The 21,899-nt window shown below is 36.7% G+C and overlaps 1 protein-coding gene across 3 annotated transcripts in view; it reads left to right on the top strand.

The window, feature by feature from the left end:
• The window catches only part of supt3h (SPT3 homolog, SAGA and STAGA complex component), a 174,984-nt gene that overhangs the window by 128,406 nt on the left and 24,679 nt on the right, over positions 1-21,899 (top strand). For all 3 annotated transcript variants that reach the window (XM_066704357.1, XM_066704348.1, XM_066704365.1), the window contains 5 exons: positions 1,375-1,511; positions 13,180-13,255; positions 15,388-15,500; positions 16,604-16,714; positions 17,748-17,936. In XM_066704357.1, the coding sequence (XP_066560454.1) occupies positions 1,375-1,511; positions 13,180-13,255; positions 15,388-15,500; positions 16,604-16,714; positions 17,748-17,936 (626 nt within the window). The remainder of the gene's footprint in view (positions 1-1,374; positions 1,512-13,179; positions 13,256-15,387; positions 15,501-16,603; positions 16,715-17,747; positions 17,937-21,899) is intronic.

Here is a 21,899-nt window from a genome sequence, read left to right as displayed (position 1 = left end):
TGTTTGTTATGGGCCTAGTACAGTGATGTAACTGCTCTGCGTTCTCAAGAGTGCTCAGATCCCCCCCGCACCCAACTGTATAAGGCATTTACAGGTGTGCGTGAGATGATGGTCCAAATTGAGTCCTACGCTTCTCTCTCCTTAAATGTGGGCTGGTTCTGTAACCTTTTTTTGTGTTTTTCTTTTGTTTGTTTTTAACCCTGCCTTCACAATTTATTACCTGAGGTGAAACACAAATTATTTATCTGATATGTTTCCACTGAAATAAAGAAAATGGGTTTGCCTCACCTTCACACACAAAATGGAAACTGAAGTCATGATAAAAATCTAAATTATGCCAACCAAAAAAAAAACAAAGTTTAAAATTGTAAACGCACATTCCACAGATCTACAGTAAGAGGATGATACCAAAATACATTTACCTGTATCATATATTAAATTACCACTACACTTTACAAAAGTATGCACACACTATTTTAATGCTTGTATCATACAGTTCACATATAAGAAACGCTAAACAGTGTAAATCTTGTTGTTTCCATTCAATACTCTTCATAACCTTGGCAGTTGTCCTTACACTCAATACAAGCCTGAGTATGTTTCATTTTTTAATGGGTAAAAGACTTCATTGACAATGTATACTGAAATCACAGGAATGTCATCAGTTCTACTTTTCTTTTCCATTTGTTTCCTTTTGCTTCACTGGAAAACATTTCATGGGATGTTAAAGTGGTATTTCATTATGTTTTTAAGTACATTTTCTGTCAATTCACTGATTTACTAAATATGTTTTTTTTTTTTAAATTTCAAATTTGCAGCAAATTGGTGAAAGAGGTAGTTTAACAGTGTTTTTATTTGATTATTGACCAAAAACCAACAACAACACATGAATCCTTATTTTCCACTGAGGGCATAGTGCCCACTCCACAGGAAATTAGTTAAATGGGCAGTTTTCCAAGTGTATTATATTACTGATTGAAAGAAGACACTGGGGATATGTCTATATGTGTTGCATAATCACATAACCCTTAAGCTGAATGTGTTAAGTTTAAGATGTTTACGTATGACAATTTCAACACTCCCTAAGACAAAATCTTCTTGTATATGACTTCAGTACTCCAAACTCATTTGAATTCAGATATCCAATCTAAATATGTGGCTGAAGGTAATTTTATGCTTTCCGTTATACACATGATTGTGCTTGTTTGTATCAGTGAGTCTGACTCTGTCTGACCAGAATTCCCAATGAAAGGCACTGGGACGCTCATGTGATGTTAGGGAGCGGGTCAGGTGTAAACAGCCACAGCTGTGCTGCAGATGTGTAGAAAATAAAGTCAGTAACTGTTTTTCCTTCCTCTTTTCACCCACATGTAGATAAATTCAGCAGCAGCAATGTAAACAAACGGCAGAAGTTGGCTCATGACTTTCTCAGCTCCATTGACCAGACTGGAGAATTCTTGGCCCTGTTAGCAGATGATGACGTTGATGAAGTCAAGCAGGAGAGGCTGGAGGTGAGTGGGAGTCAAAATGCTGACTGCCTGAAATCAAATACATAAACTTGCCCCCCCCCCCCCCCCCCCAAAAAAAAAAGGAAATACAGAAAGAAATTAAATGGGGAAAAAAGTTTTAAGAGGTCAGAATAAGTGGACACTGCATAGAAAAAAGGTCTCTCGTAAGTTGTGGTAATGTGGTCACTGAGTGAGTGATTCAGAATTTTCCTGAATAATTTTAGAGGCAAGCTGGAAACAACATTTGTTTTGACCGAGAGAAAAGTAACACCAGATATACCAGTTCAAAGTATATGGCAATCCTCGGAGCACCTGATACTTTGAGCCTTGTTTGGTAAATTTATAATTTAAGTACGCCTATAACTGAAAAATGTTTTTTTTGTGTGTTTATGCTGTTGTTTTTCTTATCTTGGTCATTCTTAATCAGTGGAATTAATATTAGTTAAAAAATTAGAAAATAACTTTCAGAAAATTAACAAACTGTAGTAAGATGCCAAAGCATGAGAAAAGTAAGTAAACCAGGATAAATCCAACTTCCAATTCTGAATCACGAATTGCTATTGATGATAAATGGACCGATCCATTGCTTAGAAGGAATAACCCCCTTCTTAAAGCGTAAAACTGCTATCAATTACTTCTTCGTAACTTGAGGTAACTGGATAGTTCCGGTTTTATCCAAGCCTAAAACTGAGTAATTTGGTTTTCTTTATTCTGTTCCTCCTTTGCTTCATCATACGGTACAAGGACTATTTCAATCCAATAACCACAGACTTTTTCTTTTTCCTATAACAACACTGCAGTTCCAAAAACAAAGAAGCACATATAAAAAAAAAAGACTGGAGTCTAAGTTTATAAATCAAAGTACAGTGGGAAAAAAGGAAAAACAAAACTTGTTCATTTTCCAGAAATAGATGCTGTAAAATAGCTCTGAAATACAATAATGTAAAAAATAATAATAAAACAAAATTATACTCCAACCACTGATGTTACAGGAGACAGGGTTTGTGTAATATATGTATGTATGACTGAATGTGAGCTAGTCACTAGGTTCACAAAATTAGAGTGTATTAGAATGAAAACCCCTAGAAAATGGGCGCCAACCAATATCACTAATAATAATAACTTTCTTTTCATGAAGCTTAAACAAAATATTGAATTGTACTGTGATATAGCTTTTTAGTATTTGGTTTTTCCAACTAGTTTATAAGCATTTGCCAGAGCCCTGGCACTGCTTCAGTCCTGCGAGTGTTGATGTTTGGCCTCAGTGACTGAACAGTTTAAATGTTGCGGGTTGTAGAGAGGTGTGTAGTTTGGTGTGTAGCTTGTTGTGAAGTTTGACTTGTTCATATTCATAGTGGAGAACAGTTTCTCAGAGATGTATGTGCTGAACAGAGATGTTCTGAAGGGAGAGATGGTGTCTGTGTGGAGAAGTGTGTCTCAGATATGCACATATGTTGCATTGAAAATCAGTGAGGTTCATGTTGTTCAGCTTCTCAGTGATATCAACAAGGAAAGCAAGATCAACAATCCAAGAAAGTATGACACTTCCTGTGTTGGAAACCCCTGGAGTGATACAGTTCATGCATTTCACAGCAAAAGACAAGACACTGTCAAACTTAAAAGATTTACTATACAGTGCCTGCTGGTGACTGATGCAGTGTTATGCCACTGGTTCTTCAGTGTCTTGGCCTTCCATCATTGCATCATTGATTGCTGGGGCTCCACCAGTGATTAAGCCTACTAAAGGATGCTACTGTAGACCACCACGTTTTTTTTTTGCTATTGTTCTCCGGCGCATTGTAGTCCATCTATGCAGTTCTTCTGTGAGTTGAAATTTATCCTCAGCACCTCTCACCAACATTGGTAGCTGCACACTCTCAGCCAAAGCAGTGCTCTCATCAAGCACTATGTTTTGCATGTATATATATGGTATTATATTGTTTTTATGTTTTTATATAAATGTAATTTTATATTATTATTTCACAATGTTTTGACAACATCCTCTGGGGTCTACAAATTAGTCTTGCCACAAAGTCATTTTGTTCTGTATTCACTTTGTTGCAGTGTTACCACAACATTATTTGGTAGGCTAGGGGTGGGGCCAGGTTCCTTTCTTTTTCTCTGTTTTTCTTACAGCAGTCAATTACATATTCTAATGAACATATTTAACATTGTTACCAAAATACACCAAAGGTTTTAATTATTTATTTCTAGATCTGATCCCTTGTATCTTCTATAAGACAAACATGGCTAGTCAAACCTGTACTTAGTATTGCATATACAAAATAAATTGTTAGCAATAAACTGGTATCTAAGCAGTTACTTAAAGTTTACACCACTGGATGCAATAAAGCAGTGGGTGATTATTAAATTTTCTCTTAATATAAACAGACATTTTTTCATATTTTCCTTTTTTTAATGCATCTTGAAAGGGAAAGAAAAACGAAGAGGAGGGAAAAAATCTGTCTTTGTTAGGAAACTGCCAATTAAAACTCATAACCTTCCTGTCGGAAGATGTAATTAGAGTTCTCAGACAAAAATCTTGGACTTGCCAGAATAAAAAAAAAAAAAAAAAAAAAAAGCTGAAACAATCTTGGGTATTGCCATGAGACTTTATACGTACCGTTTCAATTAAAATAAAGCCCCAGCCATTCTGGATACAGCCCAGCGTGGCTGTGGTTTTCTGAGCTTTGTTCCTATGGAGTATTCTAATGGGTATGTTTTAGCTATCAGAGAATCTTTGGGGGATATGGTACCATTGCCTTCTGGGCCTCCCACTTTGTTCAGCTTGTGCTGCCTTCTGGTGAATTGTATAACCTACCCACTGAAAACTGGATACACTTAGAAATGTATTTCCATGAATGAACATGGTTTTTAGTCATTCCACCTTAAGCAAATAGCCCAGTGTCTCCACGCTGTGATCATATTTTATTATGTTAACATCAGAATAATTGTTAAAATCCCAATTTTCTGTCTGTTTTTCCTTGTGATTCATTCAGTTGCAGAAAATGAATCTGAATGTACTATGTTTCCTTTGGAATTACAAATGTATTTTCTCCAAAGTAAAAAAAAAATAAAAAAATGTCTCTTGGGTCCACACTCCCTTTTGTTGCAGTCTGTGTCACTAGTCATGGGTGGGTGCAAATTAGTCATGTTACACAAGAAAGCATTTAGTACATCAAGGAAAATAATAAATTACAGATGCATAATATCACTACTAAAAGATCCTTCTTAAAATATTTTTATTTAAAAAGTGTCCATCTTGTTTTTATTAAAAAATAATAGTCATATAATTACATTAAAATAAATTGAACCACCCTGAAACACTGACATGCATTTATGTTTATTTTGCTTTTTATATTAAATTTGTATCCTCCTAATATGGTACTGACAACAGTTCATCAGCTCAGCCCACTTATGCAACTGCTATGCTAATGCTAATGTTAGCACCTAACACAGACACAACAGGAGCCCTGGCAGCACTTGGCCAACGGTGTACAGCCTGGTGGGGAATCCAGGTGTGCTAGTTTGACCTAAACAACACCACCTAAAGAGTAAGTCTCACTCTGAGTCAAGATTCTTACCAGCTGAGCCACATCTGTCCTACTCCAGTGCCTCACCCTCCACAAGTGTGCAATTATTTGTTTGTGGAGCTCCATAGAATATAATTGTAGGTACATCAGTAGGTACCATTCATGCCCAGCACCTTGCCATAGCTTGCCATATATTGCCTTTATTCTCAATGTCCTAGTAGTCTTCATTTTCATTGTTGTTTAGTTCTTTGAGGTTAGACACGCAGATGATAAGCTTTTCCATCAATCCACGTCTTCATGTTGTTTTTCATTGGTCAACATCATTTTTAACGCACATAAAATCGGATCGAATCAAACTCGTTTCAGTTACAAAACTGATGCATCTCCGTCTTATGACAATGACGGACTCCGTGTACACGGTGAGATAGGGAGGCACACACTTTTCTTCTTTCTTTTTACGGACATAAAAATCGGATGCATCATCAGAGTGCAAAGGCCTAGTTGTTTGTCAGGAAATTCATATTCCATAAATGAGGAAATACAGGATATTGTCATACTTGTGAGATGGATAATGCAATCCACATTCCTAGCTCTCATGAGTACCATTTGCTGCATCTGAGGTTTTTGAATGACACAAATCAATACAAAGTTTTATGGAATTGCAATGTTTTCATTACTCTGTAACAGTTACCGTATTCAGATTATCTTTTTTTTTTTTAAACCAATGCCTTGAAACCATTTAGCAAATATGTAATTATATGTAATATAATTTTCTACTGAAGCATTTCCAATTACAATTAATTATTTTAAATGAAGTGTAGACAGTATAAAACTGTATAATGCGGAGAGGCCCGAGACAGAATGACACCAAGAACATAATAATAAGGGAGCATGTACAATTTATGTATTTTTTCTTACAATATATTTATAAGAAATCCTACTCCATTTAATGTAAACAGATATATTTTTAACTAAGAGAATAATCCTATCCTATCCAGCCCAATCCATTTTCATTGAAGATAATAAGAAAATAAGATTCAAGTTCAGTGTGTGTGGGATTGGGGGGGGGTATATTTATATATATATATTTAAATGTATTTTTCCTTTTGAGATACCAGTGAGTTGTTCAGTGGTATTGAAACCATGCATGTAGGTCATAGAAAGCAGTCGTTAGGATTCTCTTTATTACTTCTGATTAGGAAGTACGAGGATGAGTTCCCTTTGTCAGCAGCATGGATTTTATTTCCTTAGGCAAGCCATCAATCATCTCAAGGACTCTGTCAGATCTCTCGACAAACTACTATTTTCTCTGACTTTCTCCACCATGTTCAGATGTTAATATTTAAAAATCTCTTTGTCAACTTGTGTGGGATCTGCATTGTTTCTCCCATGATGACAGCAAGACTCTTTAGGGTGCTATTCTGGGACTTCTGGGACATTCATTCTGCTAGCGCCTACAAAAACAACACTTCTGTGGCAGTGACTTTACTCCCCCCCCACCCCTTATTCACTGGATAAAGTGGCTAAATGGAAATAACTGCTTTCAGTTTTCCTATGACCTGTCTGCATGAATAAGATACGGACAACACTTATTAAATATGATTAAAGACAGAAATTAAATGTGTGTGACCAGTTCAGTTTCTGATGTTTAGTTACTATACTGTATATTTTTTGTCAAATTGCATAATTTTTGTAAACCATTGTCACCATGTCTGGTTTTCCCCCATTGTTCTGCCTCCTATGGAGACTCATCTGAGAATCCAAACTTTTATAAATAATAGAAGCATCTTGTTTTTTATGTTTTAACTAAAATATTGTATAGTTTCTCAGCATAAAGATACTTTACCATAATATAAACCTATTTTACTTTTTAAAGTGATTGTTCAATAATGTGAAAATGTATGTTATTTTAAGTTTATGAGCCTTGGTGCATATACAGTGTGGATATCCTGGCATTAATGTCATTATGTGTCAATGCACCACAAAGTTCTTCAATGAGAAGTTTAAGCTAGACATTACTTGGAAGCTGAATGCAGGGGTAGAGTTCAAAATGATAAATGTGGCACGCAGTGTGCTCTCGGGGCAATGCACCAAAACCCAACAATTACGGCATTGGATTCGGCAGGCCTGTTGAATTACTGTAATTGTCACTAAAGTGAGTTAATGTGGATGAAGCCTGCTGTTTGCCATGAATTGCCAGCTGTTTATTTTAAATGTGCTTTTAAATGTCTATAGAGTGGTCTGTGTTCATATGATATTCTTGATGTTCTGTTCAAGTCAGATTTTCTTTTGAAAGTATTTACAGTAGCATATCTTCATGCTTCAGTTACTTTATATGTGGTATGACTTTATATATATATATATATATATATATATATATATATATATATATGTATGTATCAGAATATAAGAAAGTCATACATTCCAAAAAAGGCAGCAATTTTTAATTTTTATGATTACGGATGTTGTGTATTTTCAGTTGGTTGGGCTCAGTCCGCATTCAGTATTTCTTTCATTGAGCTCTGACAGTACAGACTGCTCTGAAACTATCGAGTGGGTAAGATTGGTGGCCCCTCTCAGATGTAACCAGTGGAACTTTGGTCTCGACACATTTCATGACTTACAGCTATTAAAAACAAGCAGCTTTAAACTTCAGAAAAAGTTAGTCATAAACCTTAAGCAGGCTTTACGACTTGCATTAAAATACGTCTAGCGAATTTACAGCTAGTTGTAATTTTCCTAAAGAATCAAAGTGGTCCAAGAGTCAGGAAATATTTCATTACAGGTGCCAGCCCAAGACTTGACACTAGCACTAATAAATTCAGACAGGAGTTTAAATTGAAATGCTTAGTTAATTCTAGCTGACAGTCTCCACAAGAATCTCTAACCTGCGGGGGATCTCCGAGAGGGTTGGTCTCTGAGGAAGGTAGACAAACAAATGGAGGCAAAGCTGTTTGTCTTGCCAACAACATCATACATCCATTGATCTTTCATGTGCTGCTCTAATTGCAGTTCATGCATGTTCATATGATATAATGGGAATAGTATGCACTCAAATTAGCGCCATAAGTAATGAATTCAAAAACAAAAATATCGTGACCAAAAAAAAAAGTAGAGAAAAAATTGATGTTGAGATCAAAAATAAAACAATCGAAAGCAAAATGTATAGAATTGTAAAAAAAATCGAAAGCAAAACTCTGACGCACTCGCCTGCAGTCCCTATCTTTGCTTGCGATGCTGCAATCTTTGCTTTCACCACCAGTTTCTTTGCTTTCAGTTTGTTTTTTTCGTTAATGAGTTTTGTCACTGTTTTGCCATGAGGGCGGGATTTACAGGGAGGTGTGGATCATGGGTCTCCATTGGTCCAGTGGGTTTGAGTGACGGTTCTTCCTAACCTAATCAGTGAGCAGGGTGGGCTGGTCTGGGTGATTCTGTGTGGGATGGTGATTGATTGTCTTGGTTTCAACAGCAGTGCTGATTCAGCAACTCCTTAAACATCCTGTGTGTGCAGAGACCTGCAGTCAAAAGCTGAAAAATCCCCACACTGGATCCCACCGCCTTCTTCAAAATATCCTCCCCCCACACAGCACTGAGGATTCACCTGCTACGTGCACAGTAACATGTTTAATATCATGTTCATATTCATTTAACCTGCATGAGCACTTTAATTCAGGTCCTCAGATAACAGCGCCAGACTGATGGAGCTCACATCATTTAGCAAGAGGCAAATGGAGGGGCATCGTATTCATTAAGAGCATGTGATTTCCCAGTTTATGTTTAAGAAACACTCATACATACATACATACATACATACATACATACAGTAAGGGAAAAAAGTATTTGATCCCCTGCTGATTATGTACGTTTTCCACTGACAAAGAAATGATCAGTCTATAATTTTAATGGTAGGTGTATTTTAACAGTGAGAGACAGAATAACAACAAAAAAATCCAGAAAAACGCATTTCAAAAAAGTTATAAATTGATTTGCATGTTAATGAGGGAAATAAGTATTTGATCCCCTATCAATCAGCAAGATTTCTGGCTCCCAGGTGTCTTTTATACAGGTAACGAGCTGAGATTAGGAGCACTCTCTTAAAGGGAGTGCTCCTAATCTCAGCTCGTTACCTGTATAAAAGACACCTGTCCACAGAAGCAATCAATCAATCAGATTCCAAACTCTCCACCATGGCCAAGACCAAAGAGCTGTCCAAGGATGTCAGGGACAAGATTGTAGACCTACACAAGGCTGGAATGGGCTACAAGACCATCGCCAAGCAGCTTGGTGAGAAGGTGACAACAGTTGGTGCGATTATTTGCAAATGGAAGAAACACAAAATAACTGTCAGTCTCCCTCAGTCTGGGGCTCCATGCAAGATCTCACCTCGTGGAGTTTCAATGATCATGAGAACGGTGAGGAATCAGCCCAGAACTACACGGGAAGATCTTGTTAATGATCTCAAGGCAGCTGGGACCATAGTCACCAAGAAAACAATTGGTAACACACTACGCCGTGAAGGACTGAAATCCTGCAGCGCCCGCAAGGTCCCCCTGCTCAAGAAAGCACATGTACAGGCCCGTCTGAAGTTTGCCAATGAACATCTGAATGATTCAGAGGAGAACTGGGTGAAAGTGTTGTGGTCAGATGAGACCAAAATCGAGCTCTTTGGCATCAACTCAACTCGCCGTGTTTGGAGGAGCAGGAATGACCCCAAGAACACCATCCCCACTGTCAAACATGGAGGTGGAAACATTATGCTTTGGGGGTGTTTTTCTGCTAATGGGACAGGACAACTGCACCGCATCAAAGGGACGATGGACGGGGCCATGTACCATCAAATCTTGGGTGAGAACCTCCTTCCCTCAGCCAGGGCATTGAAAATGGGTCGTGGATGGGTATTCCAGCATGACAATGACCCAAAACACACAGCCAAGGCAACAAAGGAGTGGCTCAAGAAGAAGCACATTAAGGTCCTGGAGTGGCCTAGCCAGTCTCTAGACCTTAATCCCATAGAAAATCTGTGGAGGGAGCTGAAGGTTCGAGTTGCCAAACGTCAGCCTCGAAACCTTAATGACTTGGAGAGGATCTGCAAAGAGGAGGACAAAATCGCTCCTGAGATGTGTGCAAACCTGGTGGCCAACTACAAGAAACGTCTGACCTCTGTGATTGCCAACAAGGGTTTTGCCACCAAGTACTAAGTCGAAGGGGTCAAATACGTATTTCCCTCATTAACATGCTAATCAATTTATAACTTTTTTGAAATGCGTTTTTCTGGATTATTTTGTTGTTATTCTGTCTCTCACTGTTAAAATACACCTACCATTAAAATTATAGACTGATCATTTCTTTGTCAGTGGGCAAACGTACAAAATCAGTAGGGGATCAAATACTTTTTTCCCTCACTGTATATATATATATATATGCACAGTCACCTACAAAATTACTGGCGCCATTGATAAAGATGAGAATAAAGGCTGTATGAAATAAACACATGTAATATGTAGAAAGTCAGTGGTGAAGTCAAAGATGTGTTGTGACTGTCAGACCAGCCCACCCTGATCACTTATTGGGTTAGGAAGAACCGTCACTCAAACCTACTGGACCAATGGACCAATGGAGACCCAGGATCCATGCCTCCGTGTAAATCTCAGGGCAAAACAGCGCCAAAACTCGTAAACGGAAAAAAAAAAGAAAGCAAAGAAACTGGCAGTGAAAGCAATGACTGCAGCACCGCAGCCAAAGACAGGGACTCCAGGCGAGCGTGTCAGTGAAATGGACTCAATCAGGTCGAGTTTTAACATCGATTTAACATTATTTGCGTTCACATTCTTTCTTTTTTTTGCTTTTGCTTTTTTTTTTTTTTTTTTTACAATTCTATACATTTTGCTTTCGATTGTTTTATTTTTGATCTCAACATCATTTTTTTCTCAACTTTTTTTTTTGGATTACAATGTTTTTTATTTTGAATTCGTTACTTATTGCGCTAATTTGAGCCCATAGAATAGCACTCAGTTTTCTTTCAGAAATGCAGACTTGTACCAGGTGGCAAGGATTTTGAGGGCCCCAGTAGATGGAGAATTCTTTGTGTAGGCCATGTACAGTGTAGATGACTTGAGAGAACATCTTGCCGACACATACATCTCCTCTTTCTGCACTCTGGGTTTTAATATGCTTTTGTTAAGATTGGTGAACGAAGAGCTTGGCTTGGTTTAATGAGCTGGAGGTACACCTAGCACGTCTCATGCTGCTCTTTGTTCTGTTGCTTTAGTTCATACCTATACAAAATTCTGTTCTGTTCTTCTAATAGTTTTGCTAGTAAAGTCAATATATCCATATATATATATATATATATATATATATATATATATATATATATATATATATATATATACATTCCATGAAAGATGCAGAATGTACGTGTGAGTATATGTATTTATATCAAATCTTTAAAGCTAAACTGCAATTGTAATCCCTTGAAACAACAACTTATTTGCAAAAAGCACATTTATTCTCTGTCTTTTGCAAAATGTGAAAGAAAGAATTTAACTTAAAAGTATGTTTCAGCATTGTGCTACCATCCCCAAGCATGAAGAGGAGCAGATTAATGTACTCCCAGGATATTATCTCTCTTTGCTCAAGGGCTGGATGGTTTTGTAGGGTCACCCTACAAACTGAGTACAGATTCATGGTTTATCAGCCTTAAGTGTTAATAATGTTTTTGTGTACACGCCATGCCACATTTAACTGCTGCTGTTGTACAGAACTCATTAATCCATTTGCAGTTCTTCATTCAGTTTTAGACTTTCCTTGTGGGTCCCTTCAGATGTTTTGTCAGGTGTTGTTATTAAATAAACTGCTCCTTATTAAGACACTTTTAAATTATCAAGGTGTTTAGGGAACAACATTAAGGACAGCAGTGGTAGACCACTTTTAAAGTGAGTTACTTTCTGAGGTGTGGTAACTTAGTATCAAGGGAGCCTGGTGGGGAAAAAAAAACTAAACGAAAAACAGACAAAAAACACTTTGTGGTGTGATAAGGTTTTTTTGTTGATTTGTTTTAAGAAATACCTTTCTCTTAAATCAGCCAGGTTATAATATAAGCACTATTATTTTTCTGTAATTGCTAAAAGCTTAGGCACTTAGACACTACAGAAAAGTATTATTTGTCATGTTAAGTCATTAATAATAGTAAGGCCTGGGGTGTTTTGAGTACAATGCATGCTTATTATCTAATAAATTAAACACTCTTACTGTAAATGTTTTTTTACAAAGTGCCAAAGGATTGAACAAAAAACCCTTTGAGGAGCAAGAAAAAAAGTGTTTAGGAAGCTTTGATATGGATAATGGTATTCCTCTAGCATGCACCTGATTAAAGCAAAGATCGTCTGCACGATAACACCACGGCTGCTGCTGCTCATAAACAGTAGGGGCATTCTTTTCATTGGCCAGGTGCATGGAAAAGCTGTGTAAAGCAATCGGTATGGATGCCTTTCAGCAATGTGTCAGACATGCTTTGTATACACACACACACACACACACACACACACAAGAATACTGTTTGATCCAGGTTATACATGAGAACTCATTGTGTCTTGTGTCCTTACATTGTAGAAAATGTTGTTTGTCATCTCACCATTAAGAAAGATTAACCTCTTCAGGCTACAGTGATTAGATAGATGACATTTACCATGACAATATCAAAATAAATGAATTGTAGATGATCCCTTTGTATTGGAAGGGTTCATATAAGACTATCAATGTTATATATAAAAGCTTTGCTTACTTGATAGGATCCCCAAATGATTGCAGATGATTAGATGGTTTTGCCAACATTTGTGTCCTGGAGAGTCATTTTAAACTTCCTTCAAAACAAGGTGCCACAGAAATGAAAAGGAAGATGAAGGGAGGCTAACGAGTTAAGAAGTCGGTAGTGATCTGAAAGAGTATTAAAGGAAAAAATATCCCTTTAAAAAAGAATCGCGTTAGAAAAGCTCAGAGAACATGATCTCAGGTGAGATTTGAATAATGAGAGCACAAAGACCTCTGGAACATGATGGAAACTTTGAATATAGAAAAAAAGGCAACGGACATACAGAAATGTTAACAATTTTCTTTTTTCATTGTCTTTTATTATCTAGAGGGCTGAAAAACAGACAAGAGCGATGGACTCGGCTCAGTACAGTGAATTTTGCGAAAGTCGACAACTGAGCTTTTGTGAGTATAAAAATGTGACATGAAACTACACTTATGAAGGGAAAATAATGATCTGGTTTCGATTAATATTTACATTTTAAAGAAAGAAAACATGGATAGCTTAATTTAGAAATTATGAAAAATGTTTTGAACTTTTGTTTTTCATCAAGGGGGAGGGAGATTAGCTTCAACTTTAAAAGTTAAGAGTTTCATCCAGTGAAGTGCCACTTAAGGCCTCACAGAGAGGGCTTTTGAGTTTCTCTGTTTAGTGAGCGTTATATCAAACAGTTCTATTGTTGATCTTGAACAACAAGGATTCTATAATGTCTTTGGAATAAATTACAGTTGTCATCATTGCTTTCTAGATTTTTTTGTAGTTTTGTTTTGTTTTTTGATAAATGACACAATTATAACGTGACTGGAGATTGAGGTTACTCTCTCATCGCCAGCTTCCAGCGTTCTGACATTTCCATATGCAAGGCCTGTGTGAATCAGCCATGATTCCTGTCCCTCACTCCGGGGTGTTTTCTGACCAGTTTTCTTCAGAAATGCTTCATATCATAAGGAGAAAAAGTTGCAGTGTATTTCAAAGCATGTTACCCTCCCCTTAAAAATAAAATAGCTCCCATACTTTGTCTCTCTCACACATACACGCACACACACAAACAACTATCTATCCAGTATTAAACAGATAGACACATGTATTCATTTTTCTTTTTCATAAAAAATATATCAGCATTTTTTCTTTTTCATAAGATATATCAGCATTTAAAGTCTCCTATACCCTATATAGAAAGAAACAGAAGAGAACAGAAAAATGCATTTAATCTATATAAGAGTATATAAAACATTTATTGTGAAAGAGGTCAATGTTGTAACTAGAAATCTGAAGACAAAACTTAAATCAGAAAACCAAAATGCTGTGATAATATGCTGTCCCACTTCTCAGCTTAGTCAACTGACAGCAACGTGTTAGGATCTAAATTTAGGCCTGAAAGCGACTTTCTCAGAGGCACTTGTTAAAAGGCTCCGTCCTCTCCTGCTGTGGGATCTATTCACGAAACACCAGCTCTGGGCGGCACACTGCATTCCTACACTAATAACATGCTGACAGAATGAAAGCTTTACCAGCACACAAACCTACTTACTGGAAGTGTTTGTAGCCCGTGACAATAACAGACTGTAAATTAACAAGCTTGATCCTGCACCCAACCTTCACTCCAGATGCTGCCGAGTGGTGACTAAGAGCCAAGGTCAAAGGTTAAGAGATTGAAGAGGCTATTAAAAACATTACTAGTGAGCACATGACCACCAAACAAAAGGTTAATCAAGTCACAGAAAAAAATATGATAGTGGATTTATTGTTTTGAACAGATGACAAATTTACTATTGTCCCTTTCGACAATGTATTTTTAATGTAATCATCTGACCAGTCGTTTAAAAATAGCATCTGTTTGTTAAATGTCAGCTGGTGAACCATAACAACTTTGGAATAAATCTGCTTCTTGTTATTATCATTCTTCTCCTCCTCTTCTTTCTGCTTCTTCTATTGCTTTTAATTTAATTAAGAATCAAAAGCACAGTAGAAGACAATCTTCTTGTCTGTGTTGTGGAACATTTTGTCTTTGATGTTTATGGACACTTGGTTTAAGTGCAGCACATACAATTTTCACAGTTCTTGTCATCACGGTAATACTCGTTGGGGTGGGCAAGTGGGGGCTTTGGGAAGAGTGAGGAACAAGCTGTGAGATTTGTTTCCTACTCTTCAGTGTAGATTAGATGATGATGCACCTCTTTGTTTTATTAAACATGCTTGTGACCTGAACAGAAAGCAGCACAAGAAAAATGTTTCACAACCAGCTGATTTGCAGTTTTGGAGTTGTGGTATTATATTATATTAGTATTAGTATAGACAAATACTATTTCAAGTGGTAATTGTGCAAAATATTTTTTATTGTTTTAGCACTTTTTATTTTATACTACAAACTTCTTAATCTCTTAGTTTTTCCCATAATGGGACCCCGCAGGTTTCGCACATTTGCCCAAAATGTATTGCATCTATTCTTCCACTCTGTAAAATGAGTGACACTCGCCAATTTTAATATAATTAATATTTTCTGTAATTTTAATATTTTTTTCTTTCTCACCCACAGCCAAAAAGGCATCAAAGTTTCGGGAATGGCTAGACTGCAGTAGTATGGAGGTGAAGCCCAATGCTGTTGCCATGGAAATCCTGTCTTACTTGGCGTATGAGACTGTGGCTCAGGTATGTCATATTCCAGTTGCTCTGCTGAAACTCAGCAACTGGAGAAACTCAAGTTTCTTGTGCATTAATCATGATGCGGTTGGTACACTTAGCAGTATACAATTACTTGAGGTTGTCAGAGCGTAGTTCCCCTTCAAGAGGCACAGATATCAGAAGAAATGTACCATTTCCCGGAAACAATTGTTTCATTTGTGTAATTGTCACTTATTTTCCCTTAAATAAGCCTGCAATAAAATAAACCCTATAATATTGTGTGGTTCACTGCAAATTTATTTAAACCAATTAGGCTTACAAAGGATACCTTTAGTACCCCCTGTTGACATGTTTTCTAGATTATATACAAAAAAAGTTCAGCCTAATTTTATTTCTCTGGTATGTTATTATAGATTTGGAGGTATAGACAAAGCTGTTAGAATTACAACACAGATAAAACTCTATAATTGTATATGTAGTTACAACTCAGTGTTTCCCACTGATGTGGTTACAGTTATTTACAGCTAGTAGTATTGGATAGAATATCCATATTTGAAAATGAGTTCAAACTGTTAACTTTATGAACCTGCATTGGATCATGGGGATTATCTAGACATTACCTTAAAGATTAGTTACATTTTTTGTCTTTACACATGTATCAGCTAGTATTTTAGAATGACCTAAGTGTAGACAACAGCAATAGCTTAACTAGATTTTAATGATAATTTATTTTTCTTTTGTTATCTGTTTATGCACTCGCCTCAAGCTGCCTTAATCTTTAGGTTACTGAGAAAAAGAAAAGACAGCCTCCTGTGCAACATGCCCAGGCGTGGTCTAGCTCGAGATTTTAATCTTGACAGTTCCCTTGTGACTGTGTAAAATGTTAGCATTATAAGTCTGGGGTCAAGAGAAGCTGTTAGTAATTTCATAGACGTTAGTTGAAAGATTTCTGTGAAAGATGTTGTGATGGAGATTCCCACTTTCGATCAATGAAACGAATAATGTCATTTTTTTTTAGTACGTCAAAGAATGTTTGTTAACATGTTTATATAGCCTGTACTATTTATGCTTATATATTTAGTTAGCCCAGCAAACCTTTCTTGTTTGTTTGTTTCCCTGTCCGTTTCTAGGTAGTGGACCTCGCACTCTTAGTGAAACAAGACATGACACCAAAAGCAGGAGATCCCTTCAGACATGCAATATCAGCAACTTTCATTCAATACCACAATTCAACCACAGAGGTAACATCTTTTACATTGATCGGCTTGTTTTGTTTAATGTTTATGATTTTAGTTTTTGCTTGTGACAGAAGACACAGAACAGTAAAGACCTCATTTAGGATCTGCACCAGCATTTACCATCAGAGCTATTTACTATAATTCTGCAAGCTCATCCAATCTCTCTGTACTGCTATCGCTGCTTTTTAGTTCTCGCTGAGTGAGACTGCCAGATTCGAGTTTGTTTTGTGTTGTGTTGTGGGATCTGTCTTAGCTGAAACCAAAAACGTATTGCACATTTTGCTGGGCTAGTTTATGTTAAGGTTGGGGCTTCTGAGCAGCTCATCCAGTAAATGAATCCCATTGGCAGAGCAGGGTTCAGGTTAGTCCTGAGGTCTGTACCTCACAGGTTCTGATCCACATTTTGTGATTAGCTGCCAGTAGAAGGACCACGTGGGAGGGCAATATTGAACGAGTGGCGCCAGAACGATGGATTCTGTTTGCCGAGCACAACTGGCCCGTTCTGCTGTTAACAGTGGCAATTTGGGCCCAGTTTGCCATTCAAAGCATTTTTATGTTATTGTGTTGAATTTGAGTGGTCACTCCACTTCAGCTGTATCTGATAAATCCATATTTTCTATTGTTAAAGAGGAAATATTTAATTGTACAAAATGTACAAATCAAAGTGAAAGTCTTACGAGTGAATTAAGCTTCTTTGGAATATTAGCCTTCTCGTTGCACAGATCCTTCTGAATTCAGAAGTAAGTCTCAATAAGTGTCCAAACTTATCTTTCAGTCCTAAAACAAATCAAGCCACTCCAAAGAAACCAATTGAAAGAATAAGAGATTAACCAATATCAGCAAATGGCTTATTATACCATATCCACCCAGAATCACAATTATAACCAATCTACACTAGATGTGTTAATGTAAAATTAAAATACAGGAGACATAAATAATACAGACTGAAAAAAACAAGGGGAAATGACAGTTAATTGTAAATGTACGTACTGCTGTATGTATGGACAGGTTTTAAAGTATCTCTTTCACTTCACAGGTACATCTTCAGGGACAAACAGCGGCTGTGAAGAGCAACCCAGATTCTCCTGAGAACACCCCCCCCTCTACTCCCACTCCCCCCGTGTCCAGCGCTCAGCTCCTGGGCAAACCCCACACGCTGGCTCTGGGTAATGGGGGGCTGGGCCAGGAAACCAGCAGTAAGCTGAAACAGAGGAAGAGAAAGAAGGTTGGTTTACGAACGCTTTGAAGAAACCCCTCTGTCATATTCATGCGCCAGTGAGCCTTTGCTAATAACTAACTATAAAATGTATGAATACATTAAATGGATTCTATTAATATATTTTATAAATAAATTAGATAAAAATTCAATAATCAATTCTAATTATAAGAATTAGAATGTGTTTGTATAAATATATTTTTTTCTTTCTCTAATGCCCCTTATGGATAGAAAAGTGATTGACTTACTTCCATAAATGTTTACAATACGAGCTCATGCAATTTCTTTATTTATTTATTTATTTTTACCACAATGTCTTCTCTGAAATAAAGAAAATATACCAGGGAAATATGGAAACGAACAAGTGACCCACTTGAAAGAGTATTGATTTTGGAATTGTTGCAAATGTCTGGACTTTATTTAGTAAAGCTTTAAAAGAAAAAATACCAACTATAGGCACCATAATATTATTATAGTCAGCTATCTTGTAATTTTCTCTTTTGTACTTCAATTCACACAGCATCTGAATAAAATGAATTTACCAAGGAGTGTTTGTTTTTATGTTATCCACATGAGGATACATTAAGAACATTTTTCCCCACTGCTCTTTGTTCTGTCACTGAAAAACGGAACAGTTTTTTATTTAGACTTCAGGGAAAATGTTAAGTTTAGTTTTTAAGATAAACAGTAGTATGAATGTATGTTTGTGTGTGTGTGTGTGTGTATATATACACACGTGTGGCACCTATAAAGGCTAATGTTATTTGGAAACCTTTTGATTATAGTTACTGCATTTGCAGCCTCCCGCAGCATTTCATTATTGCAGCTGCAATTGCAGCCTTTTCCACACACTGGATAGCACAAGGACATTCACCTTTAATATATACAAATGCTAATGTGAACCAAGCCTTGTATGTGTGTGGATCTGAACAGAACTTCTTGATTTCAGGTAAAATGGCTCTGGGTTAAAGGGATTATTAATTGATCACAGAATATAGTAATTGTGGCTATTGTATGGTTGGCAAATCTTTCAGATATGATTGTTAGGCTACACGCGGTGTGTGTCTTATAGGCGGAAGCCGCCATGGTCATGAATATGCTAATGAGACAAGATGGCACGGTTGTGGGCAATATGTAAATAAGGGTTACGCTGATGATTGATGAAGGAAATGAAAGCGGTGTTAAGGTTCAAAGACAGGAGAGAAATATTAGAAATTTAACAAGCAGTCCTATTTTCTTAAAGAAATTACTGTTTACTTACGGAGTTAAATCCTACATGTATTCAACTGAAATGGTTGTTTTACGTTTTACTTTGAATACCTTATTGTTCATAATTTTAACTTTACTGCAGTTCAGAAACATTGTTCCTTATTTTGAATAAGTTAGCACACTGCTTAAAAGGCAGATGTCAGAGTTTTATTTAAGGGCAGTGTTATGATGTTGCTTATTGTTTGTGTTTGTTATTTTAAAGCAATGAGATATATGAGACCCTGACAGCTAAAACTCGTTACAATGCGATTCGATATAATGTGATTCCGCATATAACGTGATTGGACAGTGTTGATTTTCATCCAAAACTTTGCCGGTAAAGGCGCATGTTTCAAGCAGAGTGCAAACTGCGCAGGTGCAGGGATTCCCCTTTGGAGTTCACACTCCACTGTAGCTGACACGGCAGTCCTTGAATCAAATAATCATGTAAAATAATAGCGACAGTTCTGGGTGATGAAATAAACTTTTTTTGACTACAAACTGATGGTTCTTTCGGAAAAATAGTGTGATGGGGCCATCGAACGTGCATAACATGTAATGTTTCAATGATTTTTGTGACTTTTCTGATTTTCCCCATTGATTCCAGAGGTGGCACCCTTGTGACGTCATGGCATATTTCTAGATCTCTGATTTCTGGTACATAGAATGAGCTGGACATGAAAAACTCACTCCACGGAATATGTTTCTACTTATAGAATAACCTGAGAAATTATGGGTTTTCAGTGGAGTTCCCCTTTAATTTTCTTGAAACAGAAATTTTACAGTTAAAATGCTTCATTGAGATTATTAACAAAGAATCAACAAAAAAAAAAAAGTCAAATGTGCAATAGTTTACTGTTATAAATGCCTAGTAGTGTAAAGGATGCAAAGTGCATTATATTTTACATTTCAACAGTTTTTGTTGACTTTATTGAAGCACGTGCAGGGACTTGCTTGCTACGGAATGTGTTTATGGTGTTTATGTATATAGTTGCAGGTGCTCTGTACTGAAAATTTGAAATATTTGGCTGTACCAGAAAGTAGTTTGTTTGCCGAAGGGCTGGAGAGCGGTACACAAATGAGTGTCAGCAGGCAACAGTGAAGCATGGTGGAGGATCCTTTGGGGCTGCATTTCTGCAAATGAGTTGGGGATTTGGTTAGAATGAATGGTCTCCTCAATGCTGAGAAGTACAGGCAGATACTAATCTATCATGCAATACCGTCAGGGAGGCATCTGATTGGCCCCAATTTTATACTGCAGCATGACAACGACCCCAAACATCATCAAGTCTGTCTGGGATTACATGAAGAGAGAGAAGCAACCGAGGCTGCCTAAATCCACAGAAGAACTGTGGTTAGTTCTCCAAGATGTTTGGGCCGACCTACCTGCCGAGTTCCTTCAAAAATTGTGCAAGTGTACCTAGAAGAATTGATGCTGTTTTGAAGGCAAAGGGTGGTCACACCAAATATGGATTTGATGTAGATTTTTCCTTTGTTCACTCACATTGCATTTATTTAATTGATAAATATAATCTATTAACATGTCCATTTTTGAAAGCGTTCTTACTTTACAGTGTTTTTTCACACTTGCCTAAAATTTTTGCACAGTACTGTATATACTACATTATATATATATATATATAAATATGAGTCGATCTTTGGTGATCAAATGTTTTTTCACTACTCATAAGTATTACTGCTATCAAGTGCAGGAATGTAGTTTATTAGCAGGTGTGTCAATGTTTAGAATGAATCCTTCCCTAAGGTTCCATGTTATTGGCGAATGTTAGGTTTTTTCATATTGAGGTTGGGGGTGGTGGAGGAATCATGGTGCAACTAGTTTATTTTAAATATTTATTTATTTATTTATTTATTTATTTATTGTAATGTTTATAAACAAGGCAATGAGCAACAGGTAATCAGGTGGCCGTCAGAATAAGACACAAAACAAAAAAGATTAATGCAAATTACACTGCTGGTACATACAGTACATCTGGAATCCAACTGATATTTTATAAAATATGTTAAGTATAAATATCAGGAATACTTTTTTGAAATTGTAATGTTACTAAGGAAAAATACAACCATCTGAACTTTTTTTTTCCTTAAACGATGCAAGAAAAAAGTTTTATACAAATACATCATGTTCTGTTTGATTTATTGAGCAGCTAGTTCCTGTCGATAAAACACTAAATGTACATTTCTTTGGTTTGTTTGCAATCTGCATAGTTTTGTTAGTCTCTTTTTTCTTTAGTGTAGTCTGTGTTTAATATGGAGATGCACATAACATCCGGCACAGGGATCTCAGCCATCTCATAAATTTCTCTGCTGTATTTTATGAATTAATTCCAAGCAGAAGTGAGGCATTGAGATGTGGGGTATATCTTAACAGACCACATTGGTTGAAGAGGGATTATAGTGGATTAACCAGGATTCATGATACAATACTGTTGTGCACATTTTTGTCATATTGCAAATGCTTTTAATATGTCCACATATTTCAGCTGAAATGTATAGAGAATGAATTAATTGAATGCTTGTGAAAAGAGTAGCTTAAAGAATTATAAGTGATGTAGTCAGTGTAGCTGCGCATGCCTTTTCTAAAATACACAAAAGTTGAAATGTTGGCAATAGATAACCACTGCAGGTCTTCATACAATGCGGCCTGCTTGCATTGTTGGAGACAAATATAAAATAAAAAATAACTAAAATGTTTTTTATTTC

This window comes from Amia ocellicauda, chromosome 1 (genome assembly GCF_036373705.1).
Source record: "Amia ocellicauda isolate fAmiCal2 chromosome 1, fAmiCal2.hap1, whole genome shotgun sequence".
In the NCBI taxonomy this organism is placed as follows: Eukaryota; Metazoa; Chordata; class Actinopteri; order Amiiformes; family Amiidae; genus Amia; species Amia ocellicauda.
This window is presented reverse-complemented; position numbering and strand designations above follow the sequence as displayed.